The 23,427-nt window shown below is 42.5% G+C and overlaps 1 protein-coding gene across 1 annotated transcript in view; it reads left to right on the top strand.

The window, feature by feature from the left end:
• Window positions 1-969: 969 nt before the first annotated feature.
• Window positions 970-23,427, top strand: part of col7a1 (collagen, type VII, alpha 1) — a 61,879-nt gene continuing 39,421 nt past the window's right edge. Inside the window, exons 1-36 of the mRNA XM_086196898.1 lie at window positions 970-1,419; window positions 9,261-9,333; window positions 9,413-9,593; window positions 9,696-9,852; window positions 9,941-10,034; window positions 10,142-10,300; window positions 10,406-10,563; window positions 10,909-11,038; window positions 11,134-11,253; window positions 13,008-13,163; window positions 13,431-13,550; window positions 13,644-13,793; window positions 16,773-16,889; window positions 17,088-17,234; window positions 17,408-17,533; window positions 17,869-18,015; window positions 18,207-18,329; window positions 18,460-18,735; window positions 18,827-18,970; window positions 19,099-19,230; window positions 19,450-19,596; window positions 19,760-19,897; window positions 19,983-20,132; window positions 20,220-20,356; window positions 20,437-20,568; window positions 20,661-20,799; window positions 21,065-21,234; window positions 21,406-21,447; window positions 21,584-21,610; window positions 21,695-21,739; window positions 21,832-21,942; window positions 22,025-22,096; window positions 22,189-22,224; window positions 22,307-22,360; window positions 22,492-22,566; window positions 22,687-22,800. Of these exons, the coding sequence (XP_086053024.1) occupies window positions 9,270-9,333; window positions 9,413-9,593; window positions 9,696-9,852; window positions 9,941-10,034; window positions 10,142-10,300; window positions 10,406-10,563; window positions 10,909-11,038; window positions 11,134-11,253; window positions 13,008-13,163; window positions 13,431-13,550; window positions 13,644-13,793; window positions 16,773-16,889; window positions 17,088-17,234; window positions 17,408-17,533; window positions 17,869-18,015; window positions 18,207-18,329; window positions 18,460-18,735; window positions 18,827-18,970; window positions 19,099-19,230; window positions 19,450-19,596; window positions 19,760-19,897; window positions 19,983-20,132; window positions 20,220-20,356; window positions 20,437-20,568; window positions 20,661-20,799; window positions 21,065-21,234; window positions 21,406-21,447; window positions 21,584-21,610; window positions 21,695-21,739; window positions 21,832-21,942; window positions 22,025-22,096; window positions 22,189-22,224; window positions 22,307-22,360; window positions 22,492-22,566; window positions 22,687-22,800 (4,290 nt within the window). The 5' untranslated portion in view covers window positions 970-1,419; window positions 9,261-9,269. The remainder of the gene's footprint in view (window positions 1,420-9,260; window positions 9,334-9,412; window positions 9,594-9,695; window positions 9,853-9,940; window positions 10,035-10,141; window positions 10,301-10,405; window positions 10,564-10,908; window positions 11,039-11,133; window positions 11,254-13,007; window positions 13,164-13,430; window positions 13,551-13,643; window positions 13,794-16,772; window positions 16,890-17,087; window positions 17,235-17,407; window positions 17,534-17,868; window positions 18,016-18,206; window positions 18,330-18,459; window positions 18,736-18,826; window positions 18,971-19,098; window positions 19,231-19,449; window positions 19,597-19,759; window positions 19,898-19,982; window positions 20,133-20,219; window positions 20,357-20,436; window positions 20,569-20,660; window positions 20,800-21,064; window positions 21,235-21,405; window positions 21,448-21,583; window positions 21,611-21,694; window positions 21,740-21,831; window positions 21,943-22,024; window positions 22,097-22,188; window positions 22,225-22,306; window positions 22,361-22,491; window positions 22,567-22,686; window positions 22,801-23,427) is intronic.

Raw genomic sequence — 23,427 nt, 5'->3', positions numbered from 1 at the left:
TGTCTCTATTGTCTCTAATCAACACAGTCTAAGACAAGCAGTGTCACGAGAACATATATTCTAGTGCTGGAATGTGTTTTTATTAGTGCAGCATGGTTACGGTTTCAGATCCTGAGCTGCACAACACATCTGCCTCACACAGATTTCTTCAGGCCTCTGTCTGCCTGCCTGCTGATCTGTTTACACCAGCCTCTCCTCATGAGGATTATAACGTTCCGTTCTTATTGAACCTGTTTCAGAGAGGTGTTGATTTATTTTAATGAGCATCTGGGAGGCTGTAATTTGTGGTGCTGTTGAACTTTAGCGGTGGCTTATACTGAGAGGTGTTCCTCATATTTTGTCAACCCTATTTATATGAGTTAGTTTGAATTACCACACAGCATATGTCACTATAAATCCTCACCAGTGAGCATGTTTTACTTATCCTTTATTCAGCCTGGAAGGTCCCCAGTAAAGGATTTGTTCTTTGGAGGAGATATTACTTAAATGGAACGAGAGTCTCACAGATGGTACAAATGATAAACACAAAGAAAAACAAACAAATAAAAAAATAGTCAAATTATGGTATGGCTTTTAATATGGAAAATAGCCACAAAAATCCATGTGAAGGTCTTGCAAGGGAAAGTTGAAAATACTTTTGACACATGCTTGTAATTATCTTGAGAAACTGAATTAATTATCTCATTAGAACGAGCGAATGTATCTATCATGTTGAGATGACAAAAGAAAGCTGTTCCCCCCCCCCCCAAGGTAATTGGATAAACAATGAGAAAACAGCTCAATTATCAAGCAATATTTAACTCTTGATCTTGAGATAAACGTTTTTTAAAAGTCGTCGCAAGCCTGCTCGTTCTCAGCTACCATGTTACACGCACTGAGCTCTCTGCACTATCTCAGTATTTCTAGTAGAAATGTCCCGTTGCAGGCGGTGGTAAAACTGTGTGCTGCATCTTTTTTGTTGTTGTTGGTTTTTTTTGTTTTTTGTTCCAGTGACCCTGCATGAGTGTGCTGCATTACTAGATAAAGTTAAACTTTTTGTCTCTTGTTACATGAATCTCCTGCAGGGAGGAGCAGGGAGGGACAGGAGCCAAAGAGAATGAGTTAGAAAGAAAAAAGAGCTTAGGACTCTCCTTTAGGCATCCGAACAAGTCTGGACTGTTTTGCTGCTGCTTGTGTTTCTGCCTACACGAAACATTGAAGCTGCCTCGGGAACCGCAAATAGCGTTTAACAGGGATGCAGCAGCGACAGGAGTTCAGCCACTGAGTTAGAGTGGAGATGCATGGTGCTTTTTGATACTTTGCCACTGGACACGAGTGAGTAACACAGACACCGGCCGGAGAGTGAAGGCTGGATATGCCACAGGTGGAAAGGTGGGGAGCAGCAGGCTGTGGCCCGGTGCACGGAACAAAGATTCCCAGGTAAGTTGAAGAAGGCGCGGACAGATGAGGGGTTGCCTGGGGAAAAATGTTTTTTTAATGTTTCTGTGGGGATAGAGATTAAGTTGATCGCTGAATGTTGCATCTGCTCAGCATGCAGCTAAATAATAAGCCTGAAGTCCTTATTTATAGAGAAACTATCTGAATTGTAGCCAAGGACACACCACTCCTTAGATTATCTTTTCCCTGCAGCAAAAACTTCACTTTGAACAAGACAGAGCAGAACATGCATCATCCTTACTTAGATTTTTCTGAATAGAAATCTAATTGAATAATTTGCAGGAGCTTATTTCATTCATACAAATGACGATGTTACTATAAACTACATTATAAGCTTTGCTGCAACATTTTTTTTTGTTGGCATTATAAAGTGGACAAAATCTGCTGCTCTGCCAGGTATTTAGGATTCATCATTTGTCTGCTCAAGACAGCAGGGGATTCTGAAGTGATCCCTGCTGACCACAGCTGAAGTCATTACTGAGAGGACATTGTTGTCCTGGCATGATGCTGCACAGCCCTCACCCCTCTGTTTCCTGCTCTGCTTTTTTTGTCTTGATTGGTTTCAATTGTGTGTTCCACTTCTGAGAGCATCCGTGTCTTTGCTGTGGTTTGGCTCATGTGAACTTAAAGAAATCCCCTCTCTCTGCACGTCTGGATCTTTTAAAAATGTCTGCAAAATCTGCAGCCAGGGCTCTACCTCCGTACCTCACCTTAATCTCCCTCCCTCAAGTGCTCTCTCATCTTTTATTTCTCTGCTTTGTTTTGTTCGTGCTTACTTAAGTTTTTGGCATGCTACTCTGGTATAGTGGAGGGCTGGATAAATCCCAAGTGTGTCATCTATGGAGGACTGTTGCTGGTTTGTTAGGGGACTACTGTCCTCACTTGAGCCTTAGGAAGGGACTGTTGTACATCATTAGTCTTCAACAGCGAGGCATTTTTATAGAAAACGGATGCGAGAACGTTTATTTCCAATCGGATGTGTGTATTTTCATTGTTGCTTTGTTGTTTCATTGTTGGATCAAAGTAGCTGCAAGACAAATAGACTCTGACTTTTTCTTTCTGCTCATTCATGTTTTTGAATGAGGTGTATGACCCATTGATGAATGAATTTGCTACACTAATGTAGCCCATCTGGCTTTTATTCACAGTCCTAAGATTGTGCAATACTTACATTTGGAGGATAAAACCAGAACTTCTTTTGAAACTTGCTCCAACAAAGGGTCATGGATCAGAAAGTTCTTTTGTTCGGTTGGATATGCTACTAATCCATAAATGAGAGATGATGTATTCGACTGGAGGCTCGAGGTAAAAGATGTCTTTTGACTTGCAGATGAGGCTCGTTTGTTCTTGTTACCGCACAGCTTTAGTCACAAAATCCTCCTGTGAGCTTTTTTTTTGCAGGAGACCTGAGTAATTTACTGTGACACGCTGCCCTCTTTTTGTCCCCACACGTCCCCTCTATGCCCTTGTCCACTTGTGTCAATTTTTGTCCCTGGACTGATGTTTTTGCTGAGCGAGCCCTGCTCTCACACAACCCTGTCACATTGCAGTGGTCTCTGGCCCGTCGCCCCCCCTGGGAGAATGGCATGTCTCCTAAAGCACCATTCCTTCCTGAGCCAGGCTTTCAGAAATCACAACCCAGCCTTAGCTAAAGCCCTGGGATGTGTCCTAATCTTTTCCTTTTTTTTTTCCTGTCCCTGAAAAACCTTTCCTCTGTTGGTGCCTTCAGGTAGTTCCTGTTTATGATGGTTGCTACGGTTGCATCGGCCTTTCAAGCCTCGTGCTGGTGGTCTGAAATGGGTTTGGTCATGAAAAAGTTACTTCATCCCTTTAAAAAATTCCAGGTGGAGGCGTGGGCATTGTTTCAATATTTTATGAATCAGTTTTGATTCTGTGCTGGGGAAATGACTCTGGTGTCACTGCAGTGAACAGTCAACAAACACCAGAGTAGTTGGCAGCTGATGGCACCAGGGGAACAGTTGGGGGGGCTTAGGTGCTTTGCTCAAGGACACTTCAGTCGTGAACTTTATGGGAGTGGAAAGAGACGTGTCCACTACCACTTGCTGCTTTAGAGGATCAAATAGTTACCTTTCAGTTCCAAGACCTCTTCTCTCCTTCGACTACCGCTGCCATATTAGCATACTGAATCATATCAGTGAAACATTCAGCAAATCCACAGCTCAGTTCGTATTGAGGTTTTTGTGTCACAATTTGTTCATTTGTTTTTTTACATTAAAGAGAAGAAATACATCCACAGCCAATGGCGGCAACACACACAGATAACCGCACTGAGCTGACATGAATGAATAACAGATACCTAGAATGCCCTGTCAGAGCCTCTAAATGTAAAGAACCGTTTCAAGCTCCTGTTTCCACCAGGTGGCGCTATGTTGCTCACTCATTCTCACAATTGTGTAATTTACCAAGAGTTATCTTTAATCATCATTTCAATAAATTGATATTATGAGAGCTGTAAGAGCACAGATCCGGATGTGGCCTCTAAATAGAGGATCAGGGTCTTTGGGTGTGTGATGGAGTGGCAGGAAGAGGAAAAGGGGATTCTTTTTTTGGGTTATGCTTTCAACACTTGCTGCCACTTCTTTTAGCTTTCAGCTGTTGATTTTAATTGCCCTCAAATCATGAATGTCTCTCAGCTATGAAGTAGAACTACTACTTCGTAGTATATATACTTTCGGCTGAGGCTGCGGTCTCAACACCTGTCTTCTATAATGAAACCAGAAATTAACAACATATCATTAGATTCCATCCAGAAAAAGAAACATTGGAGGAGGTGAAAACCGGCTGATGTGGTTTGGACATATTTTTTTTTAATTTGTTTAAGTCTTAAAATAAATACTTGAAAAGGATTTGTTTGGGCCCATTACCCATTAAATGCTGAGTTTGTGGGCTCTCGCTTTTACTAAGGGAACAAACACTAATGTGTCATTCTGGCTTCAGGCAATGACTGCAGCCTTCATTCTTGAAAAGATTTAAAATAAAGACAACCCTAAGTAATTTATGCACTTATCAAACCTGTTGTACATTTGAATGTTCTGCGTACATTTCATTTATGAATGTATAAAGTAGTCTAGTATTGCTATAGAAAGACACGAGTCCTCTTTGAAAAAGAGTGAGATTGCAGGCTCATGAGTACTAAAAAAGGCACAACCTGGAGGTGGTGTGCTTTTATCAAAGTGTACTGTTTGAGGGAAGCCAAAAAGGAAATGGATCCAAGAGCACAACCTGCAGACACAGTAGTGAGTGCAAACAGACCAGTCCAAAGGCAGGAGTACAGACTATGCGGGGTGAGTCATAAATCGTGGTCAAAAATTTAGGCAAAAGTACAAAAAAACACCAAATAATCAAAAACAGAGGCGAAAAAAAAACCATCCATGGAAAAAACAATGCTGGAACACTCTTCAGAGACGTAGCATGTGAAATTGGCATAAAAGAGGGGAAACAGACCACAGACAGTCGGGCTAATTAGTTGAGGAGGGCTGGATAATTGGGCACAGGTGAAGTCACAGGAGGCACGCGAGGACAGGAAGTATTTTGAAACAAGAGGAGAGGTAAGCTAACCGCTAACAAAATAAAACAGGAAATTGTAACCGACAGAACAGACAAAAAAAAAACCAACAACAACATAAGTGGCAGCACAAGTTGTTACATAACTGGACCCAGCTTAGCTCTGGCCCAACCTCTGAAGCTCAACTTCCTGCCATATGCTAAGCTAACATACTGATGACTGTAGCCTCACAATGGTAGCACTCATCTTGTCCAACTCTGGTGTGGAAGCCTATGAATATATTTCCTAAGTTTTGTTCCTATTCCTCCAGAGAACAACAGACTTTAAAATGGCTAATGTTTGTGTGGAGGTTAGCATTTGCTATTGGAATAAACCAGTAGCATAGCTAACCTAACCAGAACTATCTGTCAGGCCTTTTAATGTAGTTTTCTGTCAGATGTGAATGTTCTCAAGCATGTAGGAATAGCTGCTTTCTTTCATTAGTTCTGACAGAGATGTTCTGACAGTCTGGATTGGGTCAAAGTTCTAACAAAATGCCAGGCAGTGAAAATGATCAAATTCCAGATGCTGTTGGTATTTTTTTCCATTCCTATAAAGGCATAGACCATTTACTGCTGTTGTCCTGCTGCTTTCCTTTGTACATTTGGCTTCATCAGTGTAATTGGTTTCTCATGGTTGTGGTCCTCACACTATTTACTATAGCTACTATTGGTCTACGGAGCAGATTAAAAGTTGTTTTCTTTGATTCAACATCTGTCTGCTATTTGCAGTAGCTGCTCTGTTTGGCATCCCCTCTATATAAAGGTGAATATGAGCAGAGCTTGTCATGAAAAAGTTCTCGACATGGGTCCTACAGCCCCTGTAGTGTCAGCAGAGAGGTCAAATATGGTTTACCAGGTTGTTTGCATGCTTTAATGAATTCATGGTCATGTTTTAATAAATCTTTGGCTGTGAAATATAACATGCTGTTCCCACACCTGGGTGAAGTAATGGCATCACTCCTGTGCCTACTAGGGGGCACACAGGGACGCACACCTCCTCCGAGGCATCTTGTGGACAGACTGGCACTTGGAAACTGAAAACTTCAGCAAAATGCTAATTTTTGCTTTCTTAAACAGACCTGCTTGAAAATGTAACAGGTTCTTCCTTAGCCCACGCTCCCTAAGTTTGGTGAAAATAGGCTGCTGAAATTTTGAATAATTCAATGAACAGACACAAAGACGTACAGCACCAATCATATTACCCTCCTTATGGACGTCACTTTTTTTTTTGTAGATAGAAACAACTTGGATTTACTTTCTGTTCATCATTTATTATGATTAGTAAATAGAAAAGAAGAAAATAGATGAAAGGCAAAAACTGGATATCGACTGGATCAGGATCAGGATACATGTTTCAGGTTGAACAAATACCTAGAGTTCCTCTTTGGCCTGTCACCAAGCTGAGTCAGGCCCAGTCAGGAAGAATGGCGTCCAACTCTTGAAGCTCCCGGGTGACAGACAGGTAGGCAGTGAAGCGAATACACATTTTGATTTTGTAGTGAACAGAGAAATGACTGGGATGATACGGACAGAGAAAATATTCTTTCTGGAACTGTTGTTATTTTTCCATCCAGTTCCACTCTGGGTCACATATGTTTGCCCCTCAGGCTGACATCTTTAGTTTTGAGTGGACTTGAGCCCATCCACTTCAGACAACGTAGGGTCTCTGGGTCATACATCCTCTTATTGCGTGGGAAGGCTTGAAAGACGGTTGAATCCAACTTGTTTTTTTCTGTGAGACACCCAGGGGTGGAGCTGTGAGGGGTGCTCTCTCAGCTGCTTGTCATCTGGAGATGCTTGACCCAAGAGTGAAAGTTAGGACTGGCACTGGCAATTCACTTTCTCTCACCCTCTCACCTTCTGCTGCAACTCAGAGTGACTGACACATTCACAGGCCTCACGCAAGCAAACACCACACACCCGATTTATTGATTCTCGCACTCGTAAAATAAACAGGTTGAGTCAGTCCTGCTTTTTTCTCCGTTAACCACAAAACCCAAAGTGACAAAGCGTGTCCTGTGTCCAAGCATCGCCACCTCCCCGTTTTTAGCAGCAGTCACCCGGGGAGTGTGGACAGGAGGTTGCCAGGCTTGATTTTACAAACACCTTCATGCGCAGTGACAGCCCAAAGGGGTCAATGCCTCTTCTCCACCCTCCACACGCCCTTGTGATACTGAGAAGGCACAGTAGGCAGCAGCTTCCACTTATTTGTTTCCCTGCGTCTTCTTATAAATAGATATTCGATCAAGGGTCTTTAAATGCTTGCCATCTCTGATTATGAAAAAGTGATGTAGAAAGAGGCTTATTCAAAATTCACATTATGAGAAAAGAAGACTACTGGACATCAGATTGATACAAATACATTAAAAATGATCAGATTCTGCTGATACTGATGACCTGCTGATATTACCGTCCATCCGTAGTGAACACAGCTGTTACACAGCATGGATGTATGAGGGTGACACTTGGGATGAAGTTTTAGAAAGTTCTGTAATACCAGCAAAATTCTGTTTAAAATGTCACTGATTATCCCCGCAGTTATGGATTTGTTTATTAGGCATGATTAACGACAGAGACAGAGAGGAAAAGCTGTAAAAATTTTATTTCAAGAACTGGAGTTCATCATTCTAAAGGCTGTGTGAAGTGTTTTCCTTTTTTTGGGATTACTTCAAAGAGTTTTTGTACAATTCAGAACTGCTGATAGTAGGACGGGAGATTGGTTGTAACCTGTTTGTGTTTTATAGAACCACAGCGACAGCTTCATCCAGAAATCACATGTTAGTAGGAGCTATTAAGACTTTTGGAAATGTACGCATTACAAGAAGTTTTGAGGGTGTGTAAGTCACGATAACTGCATCTGATTTCAACATATTTTTTATGGAGGCATCAGAACCAGCACTAAAAGCCATTATTCTTCCATCCACTGTAGTATCAGCGTGGTCGTGTTTTCACACACATGGTTTAAATGCTCTTTCATACCTCCACAAAAAAAAAAGAGAACTATCGTTTAGTTGATTTTAGAGTCAATTCTGGTTCTGTCAGATGTTTTGTGATAAGCAGAAATCAAGAAGCAGGATTCAGTGCACCCTAAGTTAGAAGCGTGTAGCAAGTCCTTTCAAGTGTTAAAAAAAAAAAAGAAATTCACCTTGATGGCGTCCTCATGTCAGACAACTATGTCTATATTTATTCATGATGGATGTGCAGTAATGATGTCATTGTACCTGAACTTAAATGCCTTGAAGTTGAAGAAAAATGTCTCCTACATCCTCCATTTAACCTGATATTCAGCTTAACTGACTGCTAGTTTGCAGTTATGTTCCTGGGAGCTTCTTATTTTAGCTAATCTTGTCTTAACTGTCAATGATGAGATAAATCAGAATTTTTTTTGTGGATAAGTCCTGTTTTGATACAAATTCAGGGATCAGCTTCAAGTCAACATGACAAAAGAAAGCACCATTTAGAAAATCGCGACTAAAATGAATCTCTTGATTAGTGGCGTAAAAGGAATGAGAGTTTTCTGAGATTTTTGAGATCATTTAGTTTCAAACTGATTGTTACTTTTGAGCAAGAGTGTTGGACTGGTGTGCTGTTGACTAACAGAGCCCAAATATTTGTTTAGATGGTGTAATTCTTTCTCAGGATTATCAGTATTTAGCTGCAACAATGGCCTCTTCCTGCCAGTGAGTCTCATGTTTGGTCAGAGTGAGCTTAGAGTGTTATTTCACTGTAACCGTAAGTGTTTCTGAATCTGTAACAGACTGTAACAGGCTGGTGAGGGTGAGCTGGCGTGGCAAAGCAGACACCAGCCAGGTGTTTGACAGGTATTTAGAGCAGGCAAACATGTTCAAAGAGGGGATGTTTGCAGCAGGCAGGATATCAATGATGTAAGCTAGATAAAGCAGGTACAGACGGGGACAATAGCTGCTACTTGAAGGCAGCACGGATCATCTGACAAGCACCTTTTAAATCGGATATAATAATATTGGCCTGAAAATGAGATGCAGTTATAGAGGACTGTGACAAGATTAGGTGATGACTAATGAGCTGGTGAGGTGTTGCAATTGATGGATTATTGTTGCAAAATCAAAATCAACTGGAACTGGAGACACAAAGTGAGGTGGAGGACATCAGCAAGGGTTGGAATGACAACAATTTTCACAGAAGCTTTGAAGCACAATTCAGTGGATGGATTTTCCAGGAGCATTTTAATTGATTTCTATAAAGTAAAATGCCTCAACTGCCTTGTGTGCTTTCAGGTTGTGAAAATGTGGAGCTGGGTTCTCACTGCGACCGTCCTGCTGGGTTTTATAAAACAGGCTGAGGCTCAGGGTAAGTGTTTCCTCCAGGAGTGTTCATCTCCTACTGTACATCTTTGTTTATGTGTTCACATGTACTCCCCTCTTTCCAGGCAGGTGTAATAATGTGCGAGCAGCCGATATTGTTTTCCTGGTTGATGGGTCTTCCAGTATTGGCAGAGCTAACTTCTTGCAGGTGAAGGGCTTCATGGCTGGGATCATCAAACCGTTTGCCAGCTCTGTCAGTGAGGCAGGGATTCGGTTTGGGGCTATACAGTACAGTGACACCTCCAGGTGAACGGCAAGATTACATGACTGTGTCTGTCAGTGAATAACATCTAGCTGCAGGAGCAGTATTATGTAACACAATATTTACACAATATTTTCTTCATCCAGGGTTGAATTCACCTTTAACACTTACTTGAATGGCACCGAGCTGGTCAACGCTGTCCAGAATCTGAACTATAAAGGTGGAAATACTCGCACCGGTGCTGGGCTCAAGTTTGTTGCTGATAACTTCTTTAACCCTACATCCAGTCGGGACGTGCCAAAGGTGTGAACACCAATCTGTCTCTTTTTAAATGTTTTAATTGTGTAAATGCCATTTATTAAGTCTCTTATTTCCCTTCCTTTCTTATCAGATCAATATCCTTATCACAGATGGGAAGTCACAGGACAGCGTGCAGGAACCAGCGCAGAAGCTGCGCAGTCAGGGAGTGCATGTTTTTGCAGTGGGTAGGTGTCTCAACAGTTTACCCGTGGATATTTTGGAATTAAAATAAGCTTAAGATTCCTGCAAGATCTGCTTATGGGATCGCTGCCAACTTTTTTGTGCTTGTCAGGTATAAAGAGCGCAGACAGGAATGAATTGGCTCAGATCTCCTCCCAGCCAAGCAGCGATTTCACCTCCTTTGTTGGGGACTTTAAGTTGCTGAACACACTTCTTCCTCTTGTGAGCCCCCAAGTGTGTTCTAAAGCAGGAGGTGTCTATGCTAGTGACGGTATGTACTGCAACGTACCTCAACTGAAGATCACTTAAGATAAGATGTGGTCTAGTATCTAGTCTGTGTGAGACAATAAAACCCTTGTTTCCTCTCTCCTCTCAGAGGCGTACACTGGCCCGTCCAACATTCAGTTCACAGGCCAGACGTCTGATACTCTCAGGTTCCGCTGGAGTGCCGCGGGGGGGCCTGTGAGTGGCTATGCGGTGCAGTATGTGCCGCTGTCTGGCTTGGGTCAACCTATAACAGCAGAACTACGTCAGGTGAGGAAAGGTGTTGAAGGATACTGTCTTTATTTTGGAAACGAGCAGCAGCATCGCTGTAACCTAGATTATAGCAGCTAATTGCAATTGTAGGAGCCAAAGTTGAGATCAACGCGTGCCTCCAGGCTGGGTAGTAACATGTCTGATGGGTGTGCCGTCCTCATGTAGATGCTGTAGATTTTAATTTTGGCAGTGAACAGAGTCAAATTCCCTTCTCTGTACACTGGCAGACGTAATGAGGATAGAAGAATATCATGGCTCATCCAACTATATCAGTCCTTCACTTTGTTGAAACTTGTTCCAGGCTAGACTGTTCACAAGGATGACCTCTGTCTCTCCCTGCAGGAGACTCTCGCTGCAAATCAAAGGACCTTTACTGCACGAGAGCTGAAGTCAGGAACAGATTACCTGGTGACTGTCATCGCTCAATACCCCAACAGTTTGGGGGACTCCGTTTCTGCCAAGCAACGTACCCGTAAGTGAAAAGTGGACGATGCAAATGTCAACTGAGACATCGCCAGATTGCTAGCGAAGTGTCTTTAACAAATGTCTTTTTCCCTCCTTTTATAGGGTCCTTGCCAGGGGTCTCCAGTCTACGTCTGGTTCAAGCAAGCTTCTTCTCTCTGTCTGTGGGATGGGATCAGCCTTCATCTCCTGTGCAGGGATACAGACTCACCTATGGACCACGAGGTCAGGCACTCGCCTGGTTCATTGTCTTTCTTACATCATCTCTTTTTTTGTCTTTTTCTCAGCCTTTTTTTCTAACTTGTGCATTTATGCATTTAAGACAGGGACCTAAGCAACATCAAAAAAGAAAAAGAAGTAACCGAAATTGCTGCTAAATACTTCTTGTAAGTGTTATGACATAATGGTGTTTTGACAAAACCTCGTCAAGGAGAAGGGAAAGAAGTTAACTCGCGGGGGTGTCAAGATAGAAACATGCTGAATGTTCAACAGTCACAGCTGAATACGGGTAAAACATGAGCTCCTCTTACTTCCTTCGGGCTTGAGCTGTCAGTAATCATCATCCAAACAATTAAGCACATTTTTATCATCACCAGTGCCGAGATTGAATCCAGAGGAAAGACTCACTTATGTCACAGGCTGTCTGTTATTTTTACCTTAGATTAAGGTAGAGAGGTTGTGGCTCAAGTCATAAATGTGAAAATGTCAGGGTGCTCCTGGTGTGATTGAAGAGAGAAAAGTGTCCCCCGAGGGCTGATATAAAATGTTTCTCTCGCTGAGCATGTGGCAGGAGTGCCAGTCTCACATGGAGCTTCTCTAAAGTATGCAGTGCTATCCTTATTGGGAATTGCATTCATTTTGGACAGCCTAACCCATATCCTAATCCTAGTCCTAATCCTGACCAGTTGATGCCTAGCCCTTAACCCTAACCCAAACTCAATTCAGTCCTTAACTGTAATTTAACCAGGAACTTATGAATAACATTCAGACAAGTCTTTGGTCCCAATGAGGAATGGGGGTCCCGGTAAGGTTAGTGTTGGTAGAGCACCAGAAAAGTTTCCCAAAAAGTAGCAAAAAAACAGGTACAAACAAACACATGCAGGCAATGCGCACGCTCAAACACACACGCATTCACGCATGCACATACGTTCACACACACATATAAATACACTTTGTGATATTTTACATAGACTTAAATCTGTCCCCTGAAGGTTTACTGACTTTACCCATTATCTTTCTAACTTGAACCCCGATCCTTTAAGGGACATGGCTTTGGTCCCCAATTAAATGATCTTAAGTCTAGATTGTGTCCTAATAGTGGCTCACATCATACTTTATGGAAAAATCAATTTATAGGAAAGAGAGTGTAAGCAGGTGCTCACCTGGGATGCTGTAACTTTCTGCCTGTCTCAGCCTATTTGACCGTATACAAACAGGTTACTAGAAAGTTGCAGTCATTTGAAGTATTCAAGTCAGGGCCATTGTCTCACAAGATATCACAGTTTCACATTATAAGTTATGTGGTATTAAATATCTACTACATTGGCTTAATGGAAGAAGTCTTTGTTAAACACAGTACTTCACACTCGCATATTAGACGTAACACTGTGTACAGAAAAGGGTATAAATACTTTTCGCTTAAGTTGCATGCGAGTGTGTATCCCTTAGTTGACTTCTGTCCCTTTCTTTGGGGTGCACTGACCTCTCAAAGACAAATATAATATTTTTGAGGCAACACACTCGTATTACATTTGGAAATAAGGGTTGAGGAGGAAGATGATTAGATTCCAGTGAAATTGTCTGACTGCATTTTTCTTTCCAATTCCTTCGATAAGGAAACACGCACAGTATGATAATTGTGTTGTCTCCTTGAAAATGGCGTATCATTGCAGCCTGAGATGTCTTGTGATTACGGTTAGCACATTAACTGGTCTTTCTGTCTATCTGTTTGCTTGTTTGCTTTTTGACTGGAAGAGTAGGTCAGCCAGCAGCTCAGCTGTTGGAGCAGTCTCTATCGGCAGACTCCACATCTGTCACCTTGGAGTCACTTCAGCCTGACACAGAGTATGTTATCAGCCTTTACCCTCTGTTCCCCCGAAACTCTGCATCCCCGTCCATCCTCAATGCCCGCACATGTGAGTTCACCGGATTATATCTTTTGTACGAGAATAGAATGCTGCAGTGATGATGTATTTTTATTGGTCAATCTTGGAAGTTAATATCACTGTAGGTTCCCTGCACCATATAGTTTTGGTTAAACCATAGACCTCATTTAACCAAAACCTAGCCTTTGATACAGAGTGGAGTGATTATACTAAGGTAATGATCCTGTCTGGTTGTGGGGGGAATTGATAATTATTGGTTATTCACAATGTCTGCGTTCATGTTCCTGCATGTGTCAGTGCGCCTGGAGGCCATTCAGCAGTTGTCAGTGGAGACCGTGTCCGAGGGTAGCGTTCGTGTGCGCTGGAGAGTCGTCAGTGGTGCGAGAGCCTACCGTCTGGTCTGGGGGCCGTTCACAGGTCAGAACACTGCAGAGAGGATCAAAATCATCAATGATTCTCTTCTTCTGAGAGTGTATTAAAGATATTTCTTGTATTATTCTGTTTACAAAGGCCGAAATGTCGAGACTGTTGAGGTTGCTGGTGACAGCGAGTTTCACACATTGTCTGGACTTCAGCCAGACACCGAATACATCCTCACTGTCATTCCGCTGTATGAGGGCAACGCCGAGGGCCCCGTGGCAACAGCCAGATTCAAGATAGGTAGGTGTAAATGCACCACTACACCAAATGCCACTCTCTACTCTTTGTCATCTTACTGCTGTCTGGAGCCAAGTGACAGGAAGCAGAGAGGGCCAGGAATCCTCACTGCTGTTTGTCCCTCCTCTGGAAAACTACACATGTTCCTCTTTATATCTGTTTTAGAAACATTTCTAGCACAACTACACACTCATCACACACACACACACACACACACACACACACACACACACACACACACACACGCACACTCCTAAAGACACATACACCATCTGTCTTGTGTGACTAATACCCATATGGCAACTCTTCAGTCAGATTTGTGTTATTTGAATGAGAGCTGAGTCACTGCTGGGTCATTGCGCTGAGCAGATTGCTGGCAGACACAGAGAACTGAAAGGCAACTTGCCCCAGTTCTTTTATCAAAGAAGACTTGTATACATTTCTCTATACACTGTTCACCTCATTAAATTCAACTTTAGCTGAGCGCTTATGTCTTTTGTTTGTTCCTGTGTACACACGAAGATTTACAACTTTTTGTGGTGTCTTTTCCCTCTCATTAGGAAAAAATGTTGACCATTTTTCTCTTCACAAACTCATTTAATGACTATTTCTTCAGAAACATTTGTTCAGTTTCACCCAGTAGCTAACAGGCTCGTTGCCATATGTCATCGACCTATTCATTAGTCATTTTCTGATTTCGACAAATTAAACAATAAGTTCTGAGCCACAGGTATGAACTGTGTATGAGCTGCTTGTCTGCTCTTATGTCTTGTGCCCATGTCTTATGTTGCTTCTTGTGTTTGGTGAACAAATTTGGACAATAAAATTCTATTCTGTTCAGTTCTAAATGATAGGCTTCTAATGTTTCATTCCACTCTGTGGCATAGAGACACCTTAACATTTTAAGTTAAGGGGACAATTCATAGGCACCTGAGCAACTTAGTGCTGGTCTGTCTTTTCTTGTAAAATCTTCCTCAAGAGGCAAGAGTAAGTCAGTGCAGCAGGAAGAAGCTGTGGCTCTGCCAGAGGGCTGTAATCTCTCCTTTCTCCCAGCAATGATGAACGAGCAACTTTCACACAGAAATTCCATCATACCAGGAAAATCACGCTGCCATTATGATATTCTGCTTGTTTGCAAAGAACCTGGTGATCCACAACAATGGTGTTTAGAATGAGCTTTTCCTTCTGTCCCTTTTATAAAGACATCGATTCAGCCCTGTGCCTCCTTTGCTGAAATGTTCCATTTCCCTGATCACATCTTGGTGCATTTTAAATGCAGACGGCGAAGCTTAACAGCAGCACAACATTCCCAACCTGAACAAACTGTGTGAAATAACTCACTGTACTGTGAGGGATCAGCCACCCAACAGACGAAACTCATTTCAGCTGCTTGTGTGATCTGGTTATTCCAAAGCTTGTGCCCATATGCCAGTTTCTGGTTGTAAATGGATTGATGATAAATTCAAAGCTTCATGCTAAAGAAGTTAGCATTCCCTTTTTCTTAAAATAGCTTTGACTTGCTGGTGATATGCCGCCCCCTATTGGGGTGGAGTGTTCAGTATGAAACCCAAGCTTTGTAAGATTCTACAAATTGAACTTCTTAATGTTCAGAATGTTTTTGGATCAAGTTACACATTCAGTCAAGCAAAATAATGCATCATGAAGTAAAGAATGTTCTGTTCTTACGGTCTGACTCTAACTGGCCTTGAAGGGTCATCACTGGGTGCTTATTACTCAGCACGGACAGCGGTGGACTTTGACCTACTGACACATGCTGCTTTTTTACTGATGTATGATCATTACATGCGCAAGAAAGAGAACAAATGTTGTTTTGGCTTTGTCCCAGAATGCATTTGAACTTCAAAAAGGAATTCCTTTGAACCAAGTCCCCTTCATCAGCAGCCTGAGGGCAACAATGTGCTATTTTGTCTGTAAAGATGCAACTCTATAATGTTAATTTATTCTGATGTCAGTGCTGGTCTATTGGCATCTCAAGTGCGTTGCATCATTTTACAATTAGTTTCTGAATACTAATGAAGTATCCACCCATGCTGTGGCATCAAGTTATGGATGGGAATAGGTGAAAATACTACACTTGGCTGATGAAAGAATAAATAATGTGTTAGGGGTTGTTTGGATGTGTTTGGGAATGTTATGTTTGGAAGGGGGTTTTGTCTCTTGTTTTGCAAGTGGACCACCAAGATTGTTTTATGTTGTCTTTTCTGTGAAATAAGGCTCTCTAATCTTTTTTTTTTTTTTTTTTGGAATGCAGACAATCGCACATGAATGCGTGTGATGTAAAATTATTTTGTTTTGCCGATGGCTTCTGTTTTGTTCACTCTCACTGGTCTCATCGACATATTTTCAGCTGCAGTGATGCTATCTGCCCTGCTCGAAACGAGAGATAGGAAAATGTTAGCAGTTTGCTTGCAAGCATAGCGGAGCACTTTGTTGCTAGAGAACCAAGAGTTGTGGAAAACAGAAAAAGAGCTAAACTGAATATCAGTATTTACATGACATCATATAGTAATGTTACTCCCTTTCTGTGTGAGAAACAGTCAACTTAAAATGATGATGATATTATATCTGTGGGTGTTTTTAATTTTTGCTTTTCTTGCCTCTGAAAAGCCGCCCAGTCATTTACTGCTAGTCTTAACTTTTAGTGAGGATCTCTACGTGCATCATACTCATCTCATATACACTGTAAGCCTCGGGTTTTTATGGTGTGTGCAAAGATTTTCTCATCAGGCTATAAATAGTCTGCCCTCAGCATGAGCCATGATGTTGTATGAAGTGTATCAGTGTGACATGTTTGTAAGCGCTCTCATAATTGTAGCTATAGCCCTTGTTTACAGTTACAATGTAACTCTTCAAATAACACACTTATGTTTATAATAAGGAGCAATGCAATGACATCAGGAATACAATTCTTTGACATGTACCTGTTAGCATTACATACATACATCGGTCATGTTTCCTTAGAGCGTCAGGAGCAGCAGGTGCTGAGAGCAGCGACCACTGGTCCCTCTTCCATCCGCCTCACCTGGAGAATCATTCAGGCCTCTCAAGGGTACCGCCTGGAGTGGAGAGAAGGGGAAGGTCAGATGAGGATGACACATGCATGCTCAGACAATTGTTCTTGTAATTACTAAGTTACTGTTTCAAGTAATGGCAACAAATGCAAACTTATATTATACAGTGAAAGCTAATAAAGAGCATGATATTTTGCCATTCCCTTGTTGAAGGTGTATGCATGTACATCTGTTACATCTTCACTGATTGCTGCTTTGTCTCCAGGAGGCCGTGTCCAGACGCTGTCCTTCCCCAGAAGTACGAACAGCTATGAGCTTACAGGGCTTCAGCCTAACACAGAATACATCATCACCCTCTACACCCTGTTTGAAGGTCGTGAGGAGGCCACACCTGTTTCCACCACATCCATAGGTCAGCAGCTCAGCCAGGGGGCACTTTAAACTCTGGACTGGTCTGATTTATGGCTTGTTAACCTGTTGGGATGAATTCCATGACGTTCTCAATATGCTTTCATGAGGACATCAATTTGTTTTAACATAACATAGAACACAAATGACTGTCCTGCTCATTGTCTGGTGTTACAGAAGAACAGCCAGTTGGGAGGGTGTCCAACCTGAGAGTGGTGGAGTCTTTGGGCAGTACAGTCAGACTTGGCTGGACCGGTGTTGCAGGGGCCACACAATATCGCATCATTATCCTGAACACTGAGGGTACATTCACTCACATATTCATTATTTGGGGTGTCATAATGTACTGTTATTGATTCATATCATGTTAATAAGGTATATATGATAGTCTTGTAAAATATATTCCAGCACAAGTAGATTGTCAGTCTGGTTTACACTCCAACATAGAAGTTGGCATTATTGCTCAATAACAGATGAATTTAAAGAATCAGTTTCGTGGTGGTATCATTATTATTATTATTTTCTTTCTTCACAACTTCAAAAGATATTGCAAAAATGATTAAAATGCATGATATTGCAAAAATGATTCGAAAACTTGTCAATTCGTGTCAGTCACTGTGTGTCTCATGTACTGTCAGTGGGGTCAGAGGAAATTCAGATTATCCCTGGAAACCAAACGACCCTTGACCTAAGAGACCTAACAGTGGGCGTGTCTTATGGTGTGAGAGTCACGGCACTGGTGGGAGACAATGAAGGAGACCCGGTCACAGTCTCCATCAAACCAGGTGAGTCAAGCAGTTTCATAATGTGATGTCCCTTCTTAAAAACATGGCCTTCAGAAATAATGTATCAAGTCTTTTCCTTAAGACAATGGTAAAGTAGTGTATTAGTTGGCGTGTTTCTTTGATAAATATTTTGAAAGCTTATAGCATTTTCTGTTGTCTGGTCTTGTAATGCCTTCTCTGCTTAATTTCAGAGCGAGGTGCTGGCAGAGTGACTAACCTGAGAGTGACTAATGCAAACAGCCGAAGACTTCGAATCGCTTGGACAGGTGTTAGTGGAGCAACAGGATACAGGATTACATGGAGACAAGGCAATAGTGAGTGTTATAATGGGTTTAGTTCTGGTCTCACAATGACTTAAAAAGAAGAAAACAGATTCAATGTCTGACTTGAAGCACCTTGACTAGAAGTGGAGGATTTTTTAGGTCTACTTGCTCTTCATTACAGATGCAGAGCAATCCCGTCTTGTGGGGGCTGATGCTTCAACGTTTACTATCGATGGCCTACAACCAGATGAGGCCCTAGTGATCGGTGTTGCAGCTGTAATCGATCAACGTGTTGGAGAGGTGGTCACACTGTCTTCCCGGACTAATCCTCACAGTGGATCCAATGGATCAGTGTCAGGGCTTCGTATAATTGATGTCACATCTCGGAGGATACGCATTGCATGGTCACCTTCCACCAGGGCAACCAGTTATAAGGTCACTTGGCGCCGTGATGATGGTAAGCAAAATTTGGCATGAAGTTCTCAGCCCACAGGATGATTAACGATTGCTGAGTATGTGTATTTTGGTGGTGGTCTTGCTTGGTGCAGGAGTGGAAACAAGTCGGAATGTACCCGCTGACGTGTCCTCCTACACCATTGATGGACTACAGTCGGATTCTACTTACAGTGTGTTAGTTTCCTCTCTGAGTGGTTCTCGAGAGGGAAGTCCAGCCTCCCTGAGCATCAGAACAGGTAGCATACTGAATTTAACAAATATGCTATTGTTGTTATCCTGAAGTAACATGAAATACGAACAAGAGGATTGCTGGGACGATGACAGTACTAAATACTTCAAACATGTTCTCTGTTCGGACTGGCAGAATCCGATCAGTCAGTGGTTGGGACTGTGACGTCTCTTCAGGTGCAGGAGACTCGAGGAGAGGTTGTCCGAGTGACATGGGTTGGGGTTCAGGGAGCAACGGCCTATCGTGTGTCCTGGAGAAGAACAGATGGTAGGGCCATTATTGTTCCATCTTGACAAAATCTTACATAGTTTCTCAGACCTTTAAGAAGGTCATGTTCTTTTATGGATTTCTTTGTTTGTCTGTCTGATGGTCAGGAGGATAACATGAAACTACAGGTCATGAAACTTGATGGTGTGAATGGATGGAGTGTGGGTCAAGGAACGACTCTTGGTTGCACTCACTGTTTTTTGCTCTGTGCTGCTGTAGGAGGCGATGAGAGCAGTCAGGTGGTGGGGGGAGATGTGACAGCTGTGGATTTGGACCGGCTGGACCCTGGAGCTCAGTATGAGGTGAAGGTCATGGCTTTGGTTCAGAACCGAGAAGGAACGCCAGTGTCTGTCAGAGTCACCACACGTGAGTCCTGTCATCCTTTATTCTTTGTTAGCTCAAGCCTAAAAATGAAAGATTTTCTGCAGATGGCAGAAAAAGACATGAGTTACAAAAAGACAGAGACATGATTTATAGATGCTGAACACAAACCTGTGTGTATTCTGATCCTCTTTATCTCTGTATATAGCTGGTGACTACACCCCATCTCCTTCACTACCGACCACAGTTTTAAGAGTGGCAGAGGTAACCCAGAATTCTGTGCGGCTGGGCTGGGCTCCGATACCAGGTGTTACTGGATATATTCTTCGGTGGAAAGAGGAGAGAGGTGAAGCACATTACAACTGTATTTCAATTTAACACACGAATGTACCTGTTGCGCAGCCTCATGAGTGTAACTTCACTTCTCATAGATACTGGCCGAGGCCTGTCCATCACACTCCCTGCTTCATCCAGCTCATACCAGGTGAATGGGCTTCGTTTAGGCCATCGGTACCGCTTCACCATACAGCCCACCTTTGGGAACAGACTTGGAACAGAGGGCTTTGTCGATGAACGCACTGGTAACAAACACGCACCCATTCTTATTTGATTTTTAAACATCTTTTGATATGTATCTCATACTTGCTCTACCCTGCTTCTCTGCCCAGTGTGTGTTGGTGGGCGTCTAGATGTGGTGTTTCTGGTGCCGGCTTCTCCTGACCGGATTAACCTTGCAAGACCTCTGCGTGAGCTGCTGACAAGTGCTGCAGGGTCATTCAGCACTATCGGACCCCGCGACTCACAGGTACAGAGAAGCAATAAGACAGTATGGTCAATATCGCTCCTACAATCTACTGACATTTGCTTTTTATGCTCTTTTTTCAGATGGGAGTTGTAGTATATGGTTACAGGCCCAAAATATGGTTCCTGCTTAATCGACATGGCAGATCTGACACACTGATGCAAGAGATCCAGTCAACACCATTTGATGAAAGTCCCGGCAATAACATTGGTCAGGTTTTTTTTTTTTTTTTACCGTCCCGTATTTCTCATTGGCACTCAAAACTGATTTTGGAACTTAATTGTGTCTGTTTCTGTCTTCAGGTCAGGCAGTGACTTTCACCAGACAATACCTGCTGACCCCCTCAGCTGGACGCAGGCCCAGGGTCCCCGGCGCTGTTGTCATCATTGCTGACAAAAAGTCTGCAGACAACCTTACACTTGCAGCTAATAGTCTCAAAGCAGCAGGTGTGTAAGGGTTGTTTTCATCTGACTGGATCTTACTACCTGCAGAATAAAAAAGTATTGGAGAATATAAATATGGTGAATGGAATTTTAAAAAAAAGTCACGACAGTTATGAGGCTCTCGCTTGCGTGCAAAATTTAAATTTTTTTCACTGGTACAATGGAATCTGGAAATTAAAGAGGCTGGAAAATCTAGATATTTTTGGACTCTTTTTCAACAGACATAAATTGCTACACAAATACAAGAAAATGTACGCTTGTTTGCCAGGTGTGACGGTGTTGGCTGTCGGTGTGGATCAGGCGGATACTGAGGAGCTGCGTCGGGTGGTGACGGACAGCAGCACCCAGAACATCCTGTTTGTGCGTGATGCAGCCCAGTTGGACTCAGTTCACACTGATCTGGCAGACTTGCTCTGTGGTATTGCCAGAATACCAGAGGTAAGATTATGATCATGAACCTGTTTCTTTACAAGTGACATACTATCATTGTGGTATAACTTTATCTATGATTCTCATGAATTAATTTGATCACAATTAAGTGTTAACATTAAACACAGAGTGAATCTGAATAAATTCAAAGAGAGTTGAAACTTACTGTACTCTATTTAGGTATCCCCTGGTCCAGAGCAGTGTACTGTTCAGTGTCCACGGGTGAGTCACTTTTTATTGTCACAAGCTCAGCTTAATGAAATGTAATGAACAAATGGGTTTTAAAACTACAGCATCCTCTACATTTTCAGCTTCTTATGGTTAACCTCTTTTTATTTTTGCTATTTATTATTTCTAGGGTGAGAGGGGAGAGCGAGGGGAGAAGGTACAGTGCTCTATTTCTTCCACCACCCTTATTGTAATCTGTATATTCAACTGTTTATATTCCATGTTATCTTTGGCTCCTCAGGGTGAGAGAGGCAGAGATGGCACAGATGGACGCAAGGGAGAGCCCGTGAGTCACTCGTCAACGTGAACCCTAAAGATCCTGTGATGTATTGATGCAAATTATGATTGATCGTTCATACTACTGTGTGTGCGCTGCAGGGTCGTGATGGTTTGCCTGGAAGGGATGGCCCCAGAGGTCCTGAAGGGCGCCCAGGTCCACCAGGCCAACTTGACCTCTCATCTGGGTCGAAAGGGGAAAAAGGAGAGAGAGTGAGTGCAACTAAAACGTCATGAATATTACACAAATTTCCCCGGTTTGGTCTTTCAAGAATCTTGTGCTCACTCTTTCTAGGGGTTTCCTGGTATTGATGGAAGTCCAGGTTTGCCTGGAAGACCAGGTGCTCCAGGAAATGCAGGAGTCCCCGTGAGTAGAGGAACCAAAACCCAGGGATATTTTTTGTGTTACTGTTGTTTCATTGAAATGATAATGAATTGTTTGGTTTCTGCACCCTGCAGGGTTCACAGGGCATACCCGGTGTCAGAGGGGTCCCAGTAAGTGCACAGTCATGTTGACTTGTTAAGCAGACATAAATGTCAAGTTCAGAGTTTCCTAAGTCTTCTTCTATTTTTCTAGGGTGAATCTGGCGTGGCAGGGCTACCAGGGCCAAAGGGTAACAAAGGTGAAAGGGTGAGCTGAGTGACTTTTCTCCTCGCACATTTCAAAAAGGATGTGCTTTGTTTATGCCAGTTTGAAAGTGACAGAGAGCAAAAAGTATTTGTCTGTGTGTTTCTGCTCATGGTGAAATATTGATGTTTCAGGGTGATCCAGGTCCAGGTATAACTGAAGGGGGTTTACCAGGGAGGAAAGGTGAACCAGGCATCCCAGGAGTACCGGTAATAAAGCAGAACATTTTAAACTAAACAAACAGAAGACAAGCACATCATCATTATCCGGATGACCAGAACTAGCCTCTTTTTATCCACATTAAGTCAGTGTTTGTTCTGCATATGAAGGGGAACCCTGGTCGGCCAGGCATTGATGGGACCAAAGGTGCTGCAGGAATTCCGGGTACACCAGGGCAGGATGGTCGCCCAGGATTACCAGGAACACCAGGATTGTCCATCAAGGTTAGCCTCCTTTCCTGTTTCTATCCACTTTACAAAATATCCTACATAAAGTAGTTATGGAAATCTGGCATTTTTCCTATTATGTTAATGTTCTCCTATAAAGGAAATACACCAAACTGTTGCCTCTGCCTTTCCTTTGGTATCTTGGGGTGCCCACATTCTGTGTTCTTCAGTCCCATTCTAATTCTCATGAACAGGATATAACAGGAACACTGGGAGGGAATAGATTCAATTTTGGTTGCCAAAGCTTCGCATCGCAATGACCTTACAAGTACAATTTGGTCAAAAAACAGGAATTCCTTGTCTGATTATGGCAAAAGTATGAAGTGATGATATTATTGTATCCAAGAGGTAAAGGATCAGCTTCACTGTGACATCATCATCCTCTGCTATCATTTTTTTCTTGCCATCATTCTACATCATAACACAAGAAGTCCATGTGCTACCTTTGGTTAAAATCATTTCATGTCTTGGATGCACAGTCGAGTGCAACTCAACTTGATGGTGGAGACAACCGACAGTGAGACTATGAAACTAGTTGACCGTGACCAGCTCAACCCCGACTGTTGTTGTAGGAACTACACACATGGTGGTAGCATTGAGCCACTCAGTAATTCAGTAGAAACC

This window comes from Aulostomus chinensis, chromosome 3 (assembly GCF_037954235.1).
Source record: "Aulostomus chinensis isolate RoL2024-O1b breed Wild chromosome 3, RoL_Achi_v1.0, whole genome shotgun sequence".
NCBI classification, from domain to species: Eukaryota; Metazoa; Chordata; class Actinopteri; order Syngnathiformes; family Aulostomidae; genus Aulostomus; species Aulostomus chinensis.
Note: the sequence above shows the minus strand (reverse complement) of the source record. Positions and strands in the feature narration are given on the sequence as shown.